General features: G+C 31.5%; 1 protein-coding gene and 1 pseudogene across 4 annotated transcripts; both read right to left on the reverse strand.

The window, feature by feature from the left end:
* Positions 1-1,384: 1,384 nt before the first annotated feature.
* LOC107902772 (phosphoinositide phospholipase C 2-like) lies at positions 1,385-6,264 on the reverse strand (annotated as a pseudogene).
* An 8,117-nt stretch (positions 6,265-14,381) lies between these two features.
* Positions 14,382-17,515, reverse strand: LOC107906625 (phosphoinositide phospholipase C 2). 4 transcript variants are annotated; one of them, XM_041093457.1, is made up of 9 exons: positions 16,823-17,515; positions 16,404-16,675; positions 16,201-16,336; positions 15,931-16,116; positions 15,630-15,841; positions 15,371-15,488; positions 15,121-15,273; positions 14,960-15,046; positions 14,382-14,862 (listed from the first exon to the last, which is right to left on the reverse strand). In XM_041093457.1, the coding sequence occupies exons 1-9, from the start codon at positions 17,129-17,131 to the stop codon at positions 14,554-14,556; spliced, it is 1,782 nt and encodes a 593-aa protein (XP_040949391.1). In that variant the 5' UTR covers positions 17,132-17,515; the 3' UTR covers positions 14,382-14,553. The 4 variants fall into 4 exon arrangements, with proteins under 4 accessions (XP_040949391.1, XP_040949392.1, XP_016689161.1 ...); XM_041093458.1 differs by having other exon boundaries at positions 15,949-16,116; positions 16,823-17,511; XM_016833672.2 differs by having other exon boundaries at positions 16,479-16,675; positions 16,823-17,508.
* Positions 17,516-17,775: the final 260 nt, after the last annotated feature.

Genomic DNA, 17,775 nt, shown 5'->3' on the forward strand with positions numbered 1-17,775 from the left:
ACGGATTCTTCATCTTTGTCATTCTAGATGTTTCCAGTTTCATTTGCCAATATTCTTTTTCCATCAGTCCAGAATCTATGAGTCTTTTGTTGAAGTAAATATTGGCTTTTGTCATTAAATTTTGCAGTGCCACTGATTATTCATTTAGACGTTAAGTCGTCCAACACTACTATTTGGTATGAATTGGAGGACCCAAGTGTCAGATTTTGGATTATCACTATTGGGACCCGAATCTGATGAAGAATTAGTGTCAACCACGACAGTTGGGCCCTGAATGCATTTGATAGGAAGGAAAGTTATTTTCAGAAATGTAGAAGATTGGACTGGACCAATGGGAGAGGCTATTGGTGGGGGATCCAAGGGTTGGGGCGCCGGACATTCATTGGGCTGAGGAAGTGGAGCTGATGGCTAATACAGTTATACAATGTGCGACTTTGGGAGGAAAAGAGTGGCCTAATACGATGGACATTGTTGCCAATTTGGAGAAATCATTGACACCCTGCTACTCTCTTCTCCTACAATTCCCATTCCTATAGATTGAGCTTTTAGAAGAGTTCATGCGATTCTTTTCAATTCTTTTTATATCATTATTTTATCTGAATTTTTTCCATTTTAATGTCAAATCTATAATATATATAAATTAACTAGATTAAATTCTGAATGGTTTATTTATTTATTAATTTGTTAACGGAAAAGAGAAAGATTGAAAGTAGAAAATGTGATGTTGTATTGAAGCTAAAGGTTTTTGTGATCAGTGATCACAGACAAAATGGAATGTTTTGTTGTAGCTGTTAACTTTTATGTATTTTAGGTTGCATTTTTGTACAACTCAAATATTTTGAGCAGTTCTTTTCTATTTTTGTCTTGAACTTAAAGTGGTTCTTATCAGATTTCTTTCCTTCCCCCTTACCAGTTTATGGTAATAACAAGTCTTGTTGTCAACAACATCGAAACCTCTAGGAGACAAACCAAATGGTACATCTATAGCTCAACTTATCATTCTTCATGAAATATATATTATATTCACATTAAAAAGCTGAAGTTAGAGTAGTTTAAATTGACAGCAATCAAATCTAATAGTAATTATAGTTAAGAAACATATAATCACTAACATGTTCACAGTTTGATCTGCTAGGAGCAATCTGATTGTAGCATTTTAAACTGCTTATCTTGAAGAAATGAAACAAACAATTTATCAAAAAGAGAAAAGGGTTAGTAGAAAATCTTTCAAGTTTCTATAATGCAGAGACTTTGTAAGATTTCTTTATCGATTTGTACCAAGAATATAATATAAACTGAGAAATGTCCATCAACACTGTTTATTATGCATACGGTGTTGGTATTTTCATTACAACATTCAACAAATCTCAGTTGTCAGTTATCATTACGGAGCCTCAAATTTGATGCTCAATAGAAGCCTTGCATGCTTGTACTTATTTTCTTTTCTTTTTTTCATGTAATGGAACTACCCTAATTCTCGTTCTCAACTATGATACTGGCAAGCATACTTGGCCTCCGAAATAATGCCTCCCTATAGTGTTATTGTCTAAGATTTTAATCCGAAGCACAGTTAATTTAGGAGCTCTTAATTGGAATTTGAACTCCTCATCCCATACAGGTAACCATTCATCTTCTATGGTTACTGTTTGTTTTTCATTCTTATCTGCTGGAACACTAAAAACTGCAAATGTACTTCATTATCAATATCTTTCATATGAAATTTTAATAGTCTCACTCTCGTATAGAAGTCTGGCGTGGAATAGCGATCGAATGCTGTGTGGTGGAAATCCTGATGCCAACCTTCCCCTAGGTATACTTTTACCTGTAAAGAAAATGATCAAGATTTCAGCTATGGAGGATTGACAAATGAAGAAATCCAAAGATGCAGTTATAAGTAAGGATATATCGATCCACCGTCATAATGGTCTTGACCTCTCATGGTAAATTAGGATAAAAAACCTCATCATTCGGTCCCCTATGCAATAAAAAGTTAGGTTTTTTCACATAGCCGCATCCACCATTGGCTCTAAACATTCCTTGCATTATCCATAGATGCTTTCCATGTCCCTGTTGGAAGAATAACAAGGAAAAGAATGGTTTGAACATAAACAATAGGTGGGTAAGAATGCCAATTATTCCAAAACGTAATTACAATAAAGTTCAGGAACTAATAGTTAAATCATTTTTTTTAAAGAAAAACGTTGCTGGAAGGTTGGCAGGCAATAGTTAAGGAGATTTCCTTTCTTTGACATAAGGGTCTAAATTGGACCTGAAATGGTCTTACTCTTACCTGCATATTAAATGCAACCATTTGTGCTCCATGCATCCATCCAACAAAAGTATTGTAATTAGAAGAGTCAAGGCGAGTGCGTTTAGGATACACCCTCAGCAAATTTTGCGGAGTAAACCTAGAGAAAGAATGTAATGAATTTGATAACCAATAAAAGGGTGAATAAGAATCTCAATGTCTATCATCAGTGTGAAAACAGAGGCAACTATGTATACATGAAAGTTTTTGTTTCATATGTTTTAGCAGCGCTTTCAAGTTTTTGCTTACTCAAGCTAATTCGACTGACTTTCTTAGGATCATCACTCAGCCAATTCTCTAATCCACCTTTCAGCTTCCTTGCATTTATAGCAATTAGTTGCCTGCATTCAGGCACAACTTTCTCCTCGTCTTCATCCATAACATGTTCTCATTCTTCTGGTGGATTCCACTAACAAATCATAAATGACAAGTAGATAAGCATTTATTCTCGACGTTACGTCAATGAAGCTTAATATATACAACTCCAAGGCACTTGGCTACTATTTGACATTCATTTACCGCCGTTCCACCTTCATTTTCTGAAATTTCTTCCCCTTGGGTGTTTCCTTCGAGGTACTCCTTTGGAAGTTTGGTTGAAATCAAAACCTTTTTCTTCAATGATTCTGGTGAAAGAAATTGGTCTAAATTTTCTGTTCCGTTAGTGTAAAGCATGTCTTCAAAAGTTTCTGTAACCATCTAAAGAAAATCATGTTTTTAAGAAAAAAGAACATTCAAGGTTAGCATTAGTAAAATTTCTATACTGAAACCATCATTTTAGGTTCACCTTAGCCACTTTTTCTTGAAGATTGGGATTCAATTGGTCTTCAAAAGTGATTATAACAGGATATTCTGAAGCTTTAAATGTATTCTCCTTAATTGCTTCCAAACATTTTTGAAGGCCAACAAAGAAGTCAGAGTCCTGCAAGTTTCAATGAATCCATCGCATAGTTTTCATTGGTTTTAACAAAACCGATAACTTCATATCAAATTCACGAACTGTAGAAAAATCGGGTTTCTTTTACCTTCCATGATAAACATTCACATCATTTCCACTGGAATTTGGCCATAGATCCAGTTCAATTACTCTAACACCTCTAAGCAGAACATCTTTAATCGGTTCAACACTGCTGGCACCGCTGAATTGATTCCTGGTCAAGTATGAGTTATGGCCGGTGAATAAGAAATAATGTGACAGTGGAGCACTCATGTCATGGTGCACTTAAATTCACAAAAATCGATCTTCCTATGAATTAATAAACCTAGATTGAAGCTTTCCACAATACTAAACTATAAACTTATCAAAACTATGAGACATTATCCAAGAAAAAAAAACCCAGGGTTACATTTGAAGGAGGGTGAGCAAGGTTAAGGTCACCAAGGAGATATCTAAAGAAGGCTTCTAAGTGTAGCCCCCTCCTCTGGAAGATATTGAGATGCTTGAGACTATCAAAATGACTTGAGCATCCTCCTTGGTTGCATTCTTTTGACCTTGATTGTAATGGCCCAAATTCAAGGTTATCGGAATAGTAGTTTCGTAACCACAAATATATCAATAGGAAAATCGTATGAAAATATCAATAGAAAATTTTACCGATTTAGTAGTTAGTTAGAAAAATAAATTATTGAAGAAATTGGGTAAAAATAAGGTATCGAGACCTCGATCTAGTAAAAATGAGTCAGAAATATTTTTATAAATATTTATGAAGTGTTAGTAATATGGTATTAAAATTTAGTTAGAAAATTTTAATGTTTGGGTAGTCAATTAAGTGAAAAGGACTAAATTGAAAAAGGTGTAAAAGTTACCGGAAGGATTAAATAGCTCAATTGTTAAATGAGGAGGGACATAAATTGAAAATAAGCTCAAAATGAGATATTTTGGGCAGCATAAGCTGAGAAAAATCAGGAGAATTGGTGAAATAAGAGTAAAATGGGAAAATAACAAATTTTACTAACATAAAAATGAGACCAAATTGGAATATCTAGAATTCTCTTTATTTTTCAGCATTCTCTTCAGCCAAAAACGTCCTAAGGGTTTATTAAAGCTGGTTTTTAATAATTTTTGCACCAAGTGAGTTAATCCTTGCCTTTTTCTTGTAATTTTTGTATTTCTAAGACTTTTACAACTAGGTCCTATTACTAAATTCATTAGTTTTTGATTTTATGAATGAAATTGAAAGTTTCTATGAAAATGTGCTAGAATTTTATGATGAAATAGCATGGAATTGAAGCTTTAATTTGTTTATGAGATGATTTTATTCGGTAATTTCAATAGAAATTGATTTGTAGGACCTAATTGTGAAAATGTTTGGAATTAAAGTCTAGTGCTAAAATTATGATTTCCAAAGGTTATAAAGTAGTTTAAAGTGATAGGATAAAATGTTAATTGAGAAAAATCAGCTCAATTGAGAGGTTAATTGAGCAGGGATGAAATTATCATTTATTGAAAGTTTAGGGAAAAATGGTAATTAATACCATGCACTAAAACAGTTTTGGACAGCAGCAGTAGTCTAACTTTAAAAAATCACCAAAAATTGTGAAAATTGAATTAGTGAATTAAAAAAAAAGGAATTAAAGCTTATTGAGTCTAGTTTCTTATAAAAGAAACAATGTAAGCAATGGAATTATAAATCATGAGATATAATAGATTTTGTGAGACAAGGTTAGAATGAATTCGGGTTCCCCTGTTTTGACTTTGGAAAATCATAAAAAATTGGATAAAAATAAATAGGGGCTTAAATTTATATGTTTAAAATCCTTAATGAGTCTATTTTCAAAATAAATAAACGATAACATCATCAAAATTCTGTAAAATGAGATAATTAATTTTTAGTGAAGAGGGGTCGGAACTATCAAACAGTGAAATAGGGGAAACTTTAAAGAATAAACTGTACTTATTGGCTAAACCAAAAATTCTGAAAATTTTATGGTAAGAAGATATGTGAGTCTAGTTTTAGGGAAAATTAGTGGATCTTAATTTGGAGTTCCGTAGCTCAAGATATAAATAATTTAGTGACTATAACGCAATGAGACAGCTTTGAATGCACTATAAATAATAATGGAATTATAGAGAATGTTACATATGAACATGATATGTATTAGATTAATGATTAAATTCAAATACGAAGTTAGATCGAGGAAAAGAAAAAGTTCGGGATTAGTAGATTTTTGTTTATGAACAAGTATCGAGGTAAGTTTGTGTAACTTGAATTATATTCTTAAATGCTTGAAATGTTTGTCATTGATGTGAATATGAGTTGGATGTTTATTGTATGATAATTGATGAAGTATTGATATTCTTGATGAAAAGAGGAAATAAATCCCGGTTGAATGAAAGGAAAATTTGATGGATCTCTGAAAAGAAATTGACAGTAAAAAGGATCTAGCCTGGACGGGTGATCCTATCCTGATATAGCCCTCCCGAAGAATATGTGGAAAATGGATTTAGCCCGGATCTCGGTATATAAAGAAACTTTATTTTGGAAATCAATGGCATGTATAAGCTAGTAAAGTAAATGTTAATGTGAAATGAATGTATGGTTAGCCATTGGTATGGCTAACAAATTCTGGTTTTGGTATGTGATGAGGTTATCTTATGAATACGTTAAATCTATCTTGAAAATATGTTAAAATGAATTGGTTGTGTTGGATTGGTCTCGGTTTAAAATTGCAGGGGGTTATATTAAATTCAAAAAAAAGAAAAAAAGAAAACTTTGGGATTTTGCGAAAAATTTATTCAGCAAAATTTGGTAATGCCTCATACCCCATTTCGGCGATGAATACGGGTAGGGGGTATTACATTGATGTTCAATCAGAAACCTCAGTAGGTCATCCACAGTTATCATTCCGCTTGGCGAGAAACGGTAAAAGGCATTCTTGATATCAAGAGGCGGTTCAACCATCTTTGTCTTGAACACTCTCCTCCAACACACGCACACTTTAAAACGCTGTTTCGGCATCGTGGTTTTCACCTAAGAAAAGATAAAAATCTCAATTTCTGGTGATGTTTCTTTTATATTTCTCAGTTAATAAAAGGTAAAGTGAAACAAGTTTGAAAGTGGCTCATATTATTTATATCATTGGTATATCAAAATCTAGGTATTCTGGATGGTGAACTTGAGATTTTAATATTGTTGCCTCCTCATTGCTTGGTCAAATTTATGAGGTTTTTAATATTACATGGTGTAAAGCATTGTGTTGCTACAAAATAAAGTAGCAAGTAGACTTTCCCTTCCCAAACCATAAATTACTCACAGTTGTCATTAAAATTTTAATTAACAAAATGATAATGGCACAAATAACCCCTAAAGTATAGAAAATGTTTTAATATGTTTCTTAAACTTTAAAAATGTGGATTTTAGTACTAAAAGTTTTATTCCCTCTAGTAAAGTGAGAGTAATCTATGCCTAATGCGTTTGTTTTTTTTAAAAGAAGTGGATTTAGACCAACCATGACAATTACCTTATTGAGCAACAATAGAAGAACCAGATAATCAGGGCTAATTCCAATTAGTTGCATGTTGTAGAATGAAACTAGTGCTTTGTTCTGATCAAAGCATTGAACACTAACAACTCCAACCCCAACTCACGCCTAGTAGCATATACAACAATCAATATTCCAATAAAAATATAATCTAATTGTGCATAAATAGGAAGAATGCTTACTAATAGTAATCAGATCCATCATTATCCCTTCCAACCTCATTTTATTCAAAACATCTAACGCCTCTGTAGCATTGCCATTTTGACAGGATCCAAAAATCATTGCATTCCAAGAAACCATATCCCGTACTGGCATATCATCAAATAGTTTAAGTGCATAGCTTAAAGCTCTGAACCGCGTATACACATGAACCAAGGAAGCGGTGACAAAGATATCCAGTTCAAAGCCCAATTTTAGCGCCAACCAAAATATCATCATTCTATCAAATGGATTTTATAGGATTTAAGTGCAGGAGCAAGAGTGTAGAAATCAGGTAGAAGCCCAAAGGTAAATGAAATTTGATAGAAACAGACTACAACTTCCCCAAAATGACCAATGCGAACAAAAGCAGACACCATCGTAATACAGGTATAAACATATTTTTCTGAGATCTGATGAAATGTGCGACGCTAGAATGAGACATCGCCAAGTTAAGTATAAACATTAACAAGCTTGACAGAGAATAAAATGCTTTTAGCTTTCTCCGTAACAACAACAACGGCATGGAGGAGCTTAGCAAGGTGTAATCAGTTGCAGGATTTGAATAGTTGATTGAATTTCGATTCTTTCCTTTCAATTGAGGCATTTTTTATGTATTTTTTCCTTTTCTAAATAATGTAATAGAGCCTAAAAGGCTCATTTTTTTCTTTTAAATCACATCATAAACTAGTATTTTTATTATTACAAAATGATTTATCACTGGTTACTATCTACAATACTTTTACCTAAACATAACACTAAAGATGTTTTTTTTTGTTCTCTGTTTCTCCTTAATAGCCATTTTTGTTGTCATTCTTTTTTAGCTTTGGGTAACTAGAGGCAGAAAAGAACACACACACACACTACAATAGGAAGGGTCTTTTCGTGTGAGAGACACCCTAAGTTTTCTTAGTCGTTTCTTTTTTTTTTGTGATTTTTAAAATCGCCTCCTTCACCGTAGACTGATTTTTAGTTATTAGAATGAAGCAATAAAAGGATCCATTCGAAGCAGCATTGGAAGAGTAAGAGGAATCGCCATCTGATTCCTCAGTTGGTGAGGATGAACTGAACAACCAACTCCAAATGAACCCCAGAACCAAACCGATGGTGGACACAAATTGCTTGTAGATGATGATGATTACGATGACATTGGTCCCAACGTAAAAAATCCCTCTCATCCATCATCAAGTTCAACTCCTAAGTTGCAATCTACAAGTGTTAATGCTAATGTTGCTACTAGAGTCACCACCAAGAACAAAGAATACGATGATGATGATGAAGAGGAAAACGTGGAAGTTGAGCTTAGCAAGTTCCCTTCTAGTGCAACTCCTAAGTTGATAAAAAGTTAGAATATTATGTTAGCGTATTGTTATTTTCTTAATGACTCGTTGATAAAAGTTCATTTTTGTAAATGTTAATGATAAAATCAAATTTCCTTTTAAAATTAGGTTATCAAGACAAAATTCACTAAAAAGAAATTATAAAACAAATTAAAATAAAATTTTAGTTGTCTCATAAAATTAATATTTTATTAATGTAAAATGATATGCATTCAAAGTTTTTTTATTACTTTTTTAAAAAATTAAAATATGTTTAAATAATATAATTTATTTTAATTATGAAAATATATTTTTATTATTTCTATAATATCCCGAAAATTACTACAGTAAGAAAATATGTATACTTGATATAGTAAAATAAGGAAATAAAGTGACGAAAAGGAAAATTTTGATTTATGTCAACATTGGAAAGTATATTATGACATATTAATGCAAGAAAGGACTAATTCGCAAAAGTGAGAAAAGTTTTGTTGCCCAAGAGTAACTATTTAAAATTTGAGGGGTTAAAGTGTAAATATGAAAAGTTGAAGGATCAATAGTGCAAATATTTTAAGGGTGGAATGATCTAGAAACTAAGGAAAACGGATGAATTAGGACCAAATTGAATAAGTGAAGAATTGTGAAAGACTAAATCGTAATTTTACCAATTGAGTGATGACTCAAGGATGGAATTTTAAAAGATCATGAAGGGCAAAATATTCAATTAGAAGGAGAGAGAAATCTAGAAGGCAATGATGTGTTGGAGATATTTTAGATAATTAAATAAATAAATATTAGTTTATAATATTTTGATTTGATTTTTTTAATAATATTTTATTATTTTATTTAGTATATATATATGTGGAAAGAAAGATGAAATACCACCATCCCACCATTTTTCCCACGCATTAACGTGAGAAGAAGAGAGAAAGAAAAAAAGTTTTGCTTTCTTTACAATTTAGTCTTTCCACCAAAAATTTACCATTTTCACCTAGAAATCAAAAGAATTTCCATAGCTTCCAAGAGAGAAGAATAACAAGGAGACAATGGGGAGCTAAAATATCAAGTTAGATTCAAGAAATAAAAGCTAGAGGAGAGAGAAAATCAAGTTAAAGATTGAAATCAATAGCACAAGGTAAGAATATCAAGATTTCAATATATTTTTAAGTTTGATATTATTGAAAAATCATGGAAATAATGTTATAGTAGAGTTTTCTTATATAAGGTCTTATGTTTTTGATAAATTAGTGAAAGAAAATAAGAGAAAGTATGGGAAATTTTATAGAGAAAGGGAATAAGAGTGTTATAAATTTTGTAATCAACATTTTGCACTAAAATAGTTTTGAATAGCAACAGTATGTTAACTTTGAAAAATCACCATAAATTTTGAAAATCGAATTATAGTATGAATAAATTATGGAATTAAATCTTATTGAGTCTAGTTTCTCATGGAAGAAACAGCATAAGTAATGGAATTGTAAATCATGAGATATAATAAAATTTGTGAGACAAGGTCAGAATGAATTTGGGTTCCCCTGTTCTGATTTTAGAAAATCAAAAAAAATTGAATAAAAATAATTATAGGATTAAATTTATATGTTTAAAATACTTAATGAGTCTATTTTAAATAGAAACAAATGAGAACATTATCTGAATTCTTTACAAAGTGATAATTAATTTTTAGTGAAGAGAGGTCGAAACTGTCAAACAGTGAAATAGGGCAAAATTTAAAGAATAAACTGTACTTATTGGCTAAACCAAAAATTCTGAACATTTTATAGTAAGAATACATGTGAGTCTAGTTTTCTATAAAATTTTCGGATCTCAATTCAGAGTTCTATAACTTAAGATATAATTAATTTAGTAACTATGACTCAAGTGAACAGCTTATTATGAGTAAACAAGTAAATAGTGGTATTATGTATATATCAAGGATGTGGAATGGAGTGGAGGAGGAGGAAAAGATATGTGAATATTTAGCTAATATGTTTATTTTAAAATAGCTAATTTACATGTTTTAGGTTCAGGGATTAAATTGAATAAAAGTAAAATTTTAAGGGTAATTTTGTAAAAATGTCAAAAAGTGACCAAATTGCATGAAATGAATTGTTTTATTATTTAAATTAATAAATTGAATGAAATATTATTTAGATCAAGATTGGGTGGAAATTCGAGAAAAAAGAAAATTACCAAAATGTCCCTAAATTTTAGTAGTGCCGGAAATAGTGGTTTCAGGGCACCAAATCCGATGAGTAAGTTTGTAAATATCATTATTTAATATTTACGAGTTAAATGTGATTTTTAAAAAGGTTTTTTATTTGATAATTTATGTTATATAAGTGATTTATTAAGTTCAAGTGGTTTTAGAAAATGAGGTATCGGGACCTTGTTTTTATAAACTGAGCCGTAAATATTTTTATAAATATTAACGGAGTGTCATTAAGGTAATAAGGTGGTATTAAAGTTTCATTAAGAAATTTTAATGTTTCAATTATTAATTAATTAAAAAAGACCAAATTAAAAAAAAGTGCATTCCCAGGACTCTATTCCCATAAATCGGACTAGTATATATTTATTAAAAATATTTATGAAGCTAGTTGTGTTGTTAATTAGATTTCAGTTAAGTGAATTTACTTGAATTAAAAGTAAATTAGGTATAAGAACTAAATTGCATATAGGGTGAAAGTTGAATTAAGATTAAAGAAAAACTAAAAGGACTAAAGAAACAATTATGCTATTGTTTCTTTATGAGGCCTCATAAGGTAGATTTTTTTTGTGAAATCATTATAAAACTTTAAGTTAATGTATATTATAATATTTACTTCAATATTAAGTATATATATTATATTATATTATATTATATTATATTATATTATATTATAGTAAAACAAAATAATAATATAATAATGTATAATAAAACAAATAAATGAAAGAAAAAGAAAAAGAAAGTGAAACCAAACATAAGGGAAAAAGAAAGAAAAAAAAAGAAAGAAAAGGAGAAAGAAAAAGTTAATGGTTTCAATTGTTCAAAGTTTAGTCAATTTAGTCCTTTTTTCTTTTAATTTTTATGTTTTTGGAATCCCGGTATTAAATACTACCCGACCCATATCAAAATTTTAGAAATTATTGAGTTTTTAAATGTTGTTAATGTTGAATAATTTTAGTACTAGGGATTAAATTGATAGATTTTTAAGTTAGAAGTGAAAAAGAATTGAATTGTAGAATAAATTGTAAATTTTTAGTAATAGGGACTAAATTGTGAAAATTCAAAATTTAGGGATTTAAGTGAAATTAGAGAGTTAAGTCTAGTTTAAAGTGGAAATTGAATGAAAATATAGAATTGATTGTGAAGAAATAAAATTAGTCTCGGTTTAGGGACTAAATTGAAATTTAGACAAATGTTGAGTAAAAATTGAAATATGCAATATGAAATTAAATTGTATTGTATTGATGAATTTTAATTATTTTAATTCCGTAACTAAAGTCGTACCGGGATCCTCGACTAAAAAGGGGAAAGATAAAGTCTACGAGAAATAGCTCGAAATTTCTTTTTTGTATTTTTATAATCCGAATTTAGTTGTTAATTGGTATAATTCAATTTAATGTATATAGTAAGTGTTGAGGTGAGAACTATTGTGTTTTGTAATTGAAATGTATTGATTTAGTATGTGATAAATTGATTGAATTTATATTGATTGAATTGGTATATATATTGAATATATATACTGGTTGTATTTGAAAAGTGAATTGAAACCCTATTAACTGTATTGGGCTGAGTCGGATATAGATGGCATGCCATAGGATTGAAAGAGTTCAAGGATTTCTTCGACTTCGAGTCGATGAGACACTGGGTGTCAATTTACTACTTCGGATTGATTCGATGAGGCACTGGGTGCCAATTTACTTTGGTTTAGCCGATGAGACACTGGATGTCAAATTATTACTTTGAATTATCCGATGAGATACTAGGTGCCAAACTGGTGTGTTTTGGTTGGATCCGTGTATCCGTCCGAGTCCGAGTCGTGTTAATAAAGGTAAATGAATAATAGTTTTATAATTGATATTGAAATGGTATGGTATGAGAAATGGAAGTGCAATAGTGAATTGAAAATAAAATGTGAAATATGTTGCAAATATATGGAATATATGAGTTATATACTCAAGAAATGAAGATGAAATGGATATTGCAATTGTATAATGAAAAATGAAATAAATTGTGAAAACCTATTTATATAGCAAGTATAAGAATTGAGATATTTGTGAAACAAATAAAATATGATATGGTTGTTGTAATAATTAAATATTAATATGTGTTTATATTTCAATTGTATATTTGTAATTTATTACCTTTAAATATTCAGATTATAGAAATACCACTAAGTTTATACTCAGCGTACGGTTTTGTTTCCCGTGCGCAGGTTAGGTACTTAACTTTTGATTGCCGATTTAGCATCCAACAACGATCTCGAACTCAAATGTGGTGATATTTATTCTTTGTGTCGGCATGTAGCTAGGGTGTCTAAATAATAGTTATTTTGTGGTTTGATTTAAATGAGGTTATAAGTTTAATTTTGGTTGGTTTTATACATATAAATATGTGTTTGTTTTTGAAGCCATATTATGGCATGATAAATTGAACTAAATCTAGATAGGAGCATGTGAATTTAATTATATGTTTAAGTGCTCATGAACTAAGCAAAATTGATTTGGATTTGATATGTTTATATGGATTAAAATGATGCTTTGATGACTTGTTTTGATGATATGAAATGTTTGAAATTTCTGTCTGTTTGATCTGTAAACTTTGATAATGCTCCGTAACCCGGTTCCGGCGAAGGATACGGATTGAAGGTGTTACAATATTAATTTAATCAAAAACTTAAATATTTATATTATTTTTTGAATTTTTTTTTCAAATTTGTTATTACTACTGATAATTAATTGTTGATTGTTTAATAGTAACAATTTTCAATAAACAACCACGTTTGCCAGCTACCAACCTGATGGTAAGGATTAAACAATGACTCTTGACTTAAATTAACAATGAAACGGAGAGAGGGGTAAATGATTTTATGTTAATGCACTTAAAATCTTGTGCAGTTCATTTCCTCTCTTAAAAAAATTACAGTGCAGTAAAAACTTGAATTTTTAAATTTTATTATTTAAAGAGTTAAAGTAAAAAAGAAAAAAGAAAAAACCTTGTACGTTAGGGTTGACTTTAGCAAAAAATATGAGAATTATAGATTAAAGGTCGTACATCTCATTTTATATGCTACATTTCATATCTATCCTTCATGTCCTAAAATACATAGATATTTGGGGAAAAAATTAATCCTACATGAAACCATTAACCCCTCTGGACTTTGAATTAAAAACAAAATTAGGTACACAACAATAATTCCTTTGAAAATTTCTCACCAATATTATTTTATTTTGACTTTTTCTTTTTTTTACTCATATTTTAATTCTAAAGTTTAAACTACTAACGTAGGAAGAATTGGATGACATCATCCCTATTTCTTTTCAATAGGAGAATGATAAATCAATTTTATACTCCTGAATTTTAACATTTTTAGTTGGATTTGAATTTTGTTAGGAAAATAAAAACTAAAAATCAATAAAAAAAATCTGATTTATTATTTTCCTATTGTAAGGAGTGAACTCAGAGTTTCATACAATTCCTATCTAATTATTGAAACAAGAGAATTGTTTAACTTTTACTGTAACAGTTTTTTTTTCACTTTTTTTTAAGGCAATACATGTCTTTATTTAAAAGTAAATAAATAAAATGTTATTTTAAGATAAATTTTATGAATGTTTTTGCAGTCAGTTTCTACAAAGGGAAAAGAAAATTGAATAAAATAATATTATAATAATCTAAAATGGACAAATCCTGATTAGTGATTACAACATAATAATTTTATAAATAACTAGTTTCTGAAATTGTAAACTTGTGACTAATCTTTGTTAGGAAAATGATTAACTATTTTAACTAAAAATAAATAAATTTAGTTATAAGAATTTTAGAAAAAAAAAAACGAATAGCTTAATAATGGAGCAACAAGAATAATGTCATGTTAAAAATCAATGATGTTTGATGTTTCCATTGGCATTTTGTAAATTCTTTTATATATAGGAGAATATGTAAAATTTTGATATATAAAAGATGGAGCAAATGATGTTTAAGCATGCATGCATGCATGCAAGGTATGATAATCCATTACAAACATGAAGTAAATGTGTGGGTAATCAGAGATCATAAGGGCGTCCAAAGTTAATGCTCAAGAGGAGCCTTACATGCTTGTATTTATTTCCCTTCTTGTCACATAATGGGACCGTCCTAATCCCAGTTCTCAACTCTGATACAGGTAAAGATGTTTGGCCTCCGAAATCAGGTCTCCCAGTGGTGTCATATTCCAGGACTTGAATCCGAAGCACAGCTAATTCCGGAACACGAATTAGGAATTCGAAATCCTGGTCCCATACAGGTAGCCATTCATCTTCTATTATTGCTGTTTGCTTTACATCCTTATCTTCTGGAACACCAGCAATTCCAATCTGTGCAGATAGATCAAAATTAATCACCAAAAACTGCATATATATATATATGTAATTGGTTATCAGTATGTTTGACATGGAAATTTAATCGTCTTACTTTCGTATAGAAGTCGGGCGGGGAATAGCGATCAAATGCAGTATGGTGGAAATCCTGATGCCAACCTTCCCCCAAGATAACTTTTACCTGTAAAGACAAACGTATGGAAGAATGAGAATAGTGAAGGAACCAAATGGTGCAGTTATAAGTAGATCTAGTACCCTCATAACGGTCTTGACTTCCAATGGCGCACTGGGATTAAAAACCTCATCATTCTCTCCCCTCCGCAATAAAAAATCAGGTTTCTTCACATAGCCGCATCCACCATTTGCTTTAAACATTCCTTGCATTATCCATAAGTACTTTCCATATCCCTGTCCGAAGAGAATCAATATTGGTATTTTCTTTTCTTCTGATGTGAAATAGGTATGAAATAAAACTAATGAAATTTGGCCCTGAAAAAGTCTTTACCTGCATGTTAAATGCAACCATTTGAGCTCCATGCATCCACCCCACAAAAGGATTGTAATTGGAAGAGTCTAAGCGTGTGCCTTTAGGATACACTCTCAGCAAATTTCGTTGAGTAAACCTGGAATAAATTTTATAACTAAAATGTCAGAGTTTATCATCAGTGTTTCCACAAGTTCGTCGAACGGAGGTATTGCATTAATGGAGCACAAATTCCAGGTGATGGAAAACCACCCATGTCAACATGCAAAAACTGCTATACCTCACAATCTTAGTAGCATATGTTCTAATAGCATTTTCAAGCTCTTGTTCACTCAAGCTAAGCCGTCGGACTTTCATTGGGTCATCACTCAGCCAGTTCTCTAATCCACCTTTGAGCTTCCCAGCATGAATGGCAATTAGCTGCCTGTATTGAACCACAGTATTTTCTTCGTCTTCATCTGGAAAATGTTCTCCTACATCTGATGGATTCCGCTACCCAATCAGAAATGACAAGTAGACAGAAATTATTCGCAACATAATATATATATTTAACTCTTAATGCATATATGTCTGCTACTTACTGACAATTCATTTCTTACTCTTCCACTCTCAGTTTCTGAAACATCTCCCCTGTTTTCTCCCAGGTACTCTTTAGGGGGTTTGGTTGAAATCAGAATCCTTTTCTTCAATGATTCTGGTGAAGGAAATTGCTGCATGTTTTCTGTTTCGGACCAGTAGAGCATATCTCCAAAAGTTTCTGTGACCATCTAAAGAAAAAAAACAAGTCGTCAGAAAATGGACATTTCAGGCTTAGTATTAGGTAGATACTATCATCATCATTATAAGCTCACCTTAGCCACCTTTTTCTGAAGATTTGGATTCAAATGGTCTTCAAAAGTGATCACAACTGGATATTCTGAAGCATGGAATGCATTCTCCTTAATTGCTTGCAAACATTTTTGGAGGTCCACTGGAGAAGTCAGAGTCCTGCAAGTTTTAGTGAATTCAACACTTAAGGAATTTGGACAGTTTTGTCTGAGAGTCTTGAACTTACTTGTAGAAATCATGTTCCTTTTTACAAGAAAAAAGAAATATGGGATAAGAAAAGGTTGTAGCTAGTTGATGATACCCGCCATGGCGAATTTCGACATCGTCCCCCTTGGAATTTGGCCACAGGTCCAATTCAATCACTCTTACACCTCTAAGCAGAGCATCTTTAATGGGTTCTACACTGCTGGCGCTGATTACTTGATTCCCAGTCAAGTAGGAGTTGTGCCCCGTGAATAAGAAATAATGGGCCAATGGAGCCGTCATGTCATGGTGCACCTAAATGAAAACAGTAGGAGATGATCCAATCATGAGAAATCTTTTATGGGAATGGAGGCTGCACATTATATTATAAACTAATGCTTGAATGATATCTGCTGCGAAATGTAAATTTGGGGACCAAATAAAAAGAAAGGCAGAAAAAACCTTTGAAGATGGAGGGTGAGCAAGGTTATGGTCACCAAGGAGATATCTAAAGAAAGCTTCTAAATGGAGTCCTCTCCTGTGGAATATATTAAGATGCTTGAGACTATCAAAAATGGCTTGAGCATCTTCCTTGGTGGCATTATTTTCACCTTGATGTTCAATCAGAAACGTCAGGAGGTCATCCACAGTCATCGTTCCACTTTGTGAGAAATGATTGAAGGCATTCTTAACATCTGGAGGTGGCTCGACCACCCTTGTCTTGAATATTCTCCTCCAACACAGGCACACCTTGAAATTCTGCTTCGGCATCCCACTTTTTCTCAAACACCGAAATTGACGAGTTTCTCTTCTCTTTCACACTGCACTACTCTCTCTCTCTATATATATGTATATATAAACACATATATGCAGATGGAAAGACAGGAATGGCGTTTTAATAAAGTGAGAATATGTGCTGAAGCAATTACTGTAAGGAAGCTGAAACAGTCCATATTCCATGGCATATATGAGCTCATTCATGAGGGATGAAAATGGCTTATTTAACACGTTGCAGCTAGCTTTTTTTACTTGATACCAAGGGAACAGATTGCTTGTCGTTGTCATTCGCTTAGAAACGGTAAAATTGAAAAGGTCAAAGAAAGAGCAAAGAATGAAGTGGGGACCGCTGCTTTTACTCACACTCCTCTAAAAGCAAAAAATTGCTTCGAACCCTGATATATTTTTATTCTCTAACCAGCCGGGCAAGGTAAAGAATTTCTTACGGTTTTATTATTAGGAGAATCTATGCATTGTGGATTATTGAGCTGGCATCTATACCTGAATATTACTAAATTAAATTACAAAGTATACTGATAGGTATCTTTTCTGTCAATTGGCTATATAATACTACTACCTTTATCAACTACTAATTGTTCTTGCTTTTTCATTACTACACATCAACCTAAGCGAAAAAA

The sequence above is a fragment of the Gossypium hirsutum genome, chromosome D05, assembly GCF_007990345.1.
Source record: "Gossypium hirsutum isolate 1008001.06 chromosome D05, Gossypium_hirsutum_v2.1, whole genome shotgun sequence".
Taxonomy (NCBI): domain Eukaryota; kingdom Viridiplantae; phylum Streptophyta; class Magnoliopsida; order Malvales; family Malvaceae; genus Gossypium; species Gossypium hirsutum.

Bases quoted from the DNA above. Each gene is read 5' to 3' on its own strand.
- LOC107906625 (XM_041093457.1), bottom strand. From the start codon at position 17,131: ATGCCGAAGCAGAATTTCAAGGTGTGCCTGTGTTGGAGGAGAATATTC. The intron at 16,676-16,822 runs GTTTTTTCTGCC...GTTTTCATTTAG, and splicing joins CTCACCCTCCATCTTCAAAG to GTGCACCATGACATGACGGC. The intron at 15,489-15,629 runs GTATAGCAGTTT...AATTTATTCCAG, and splicing joins TATGCTACTAAGATTGTGAG to GTTTACTCAACGAAATTTGC.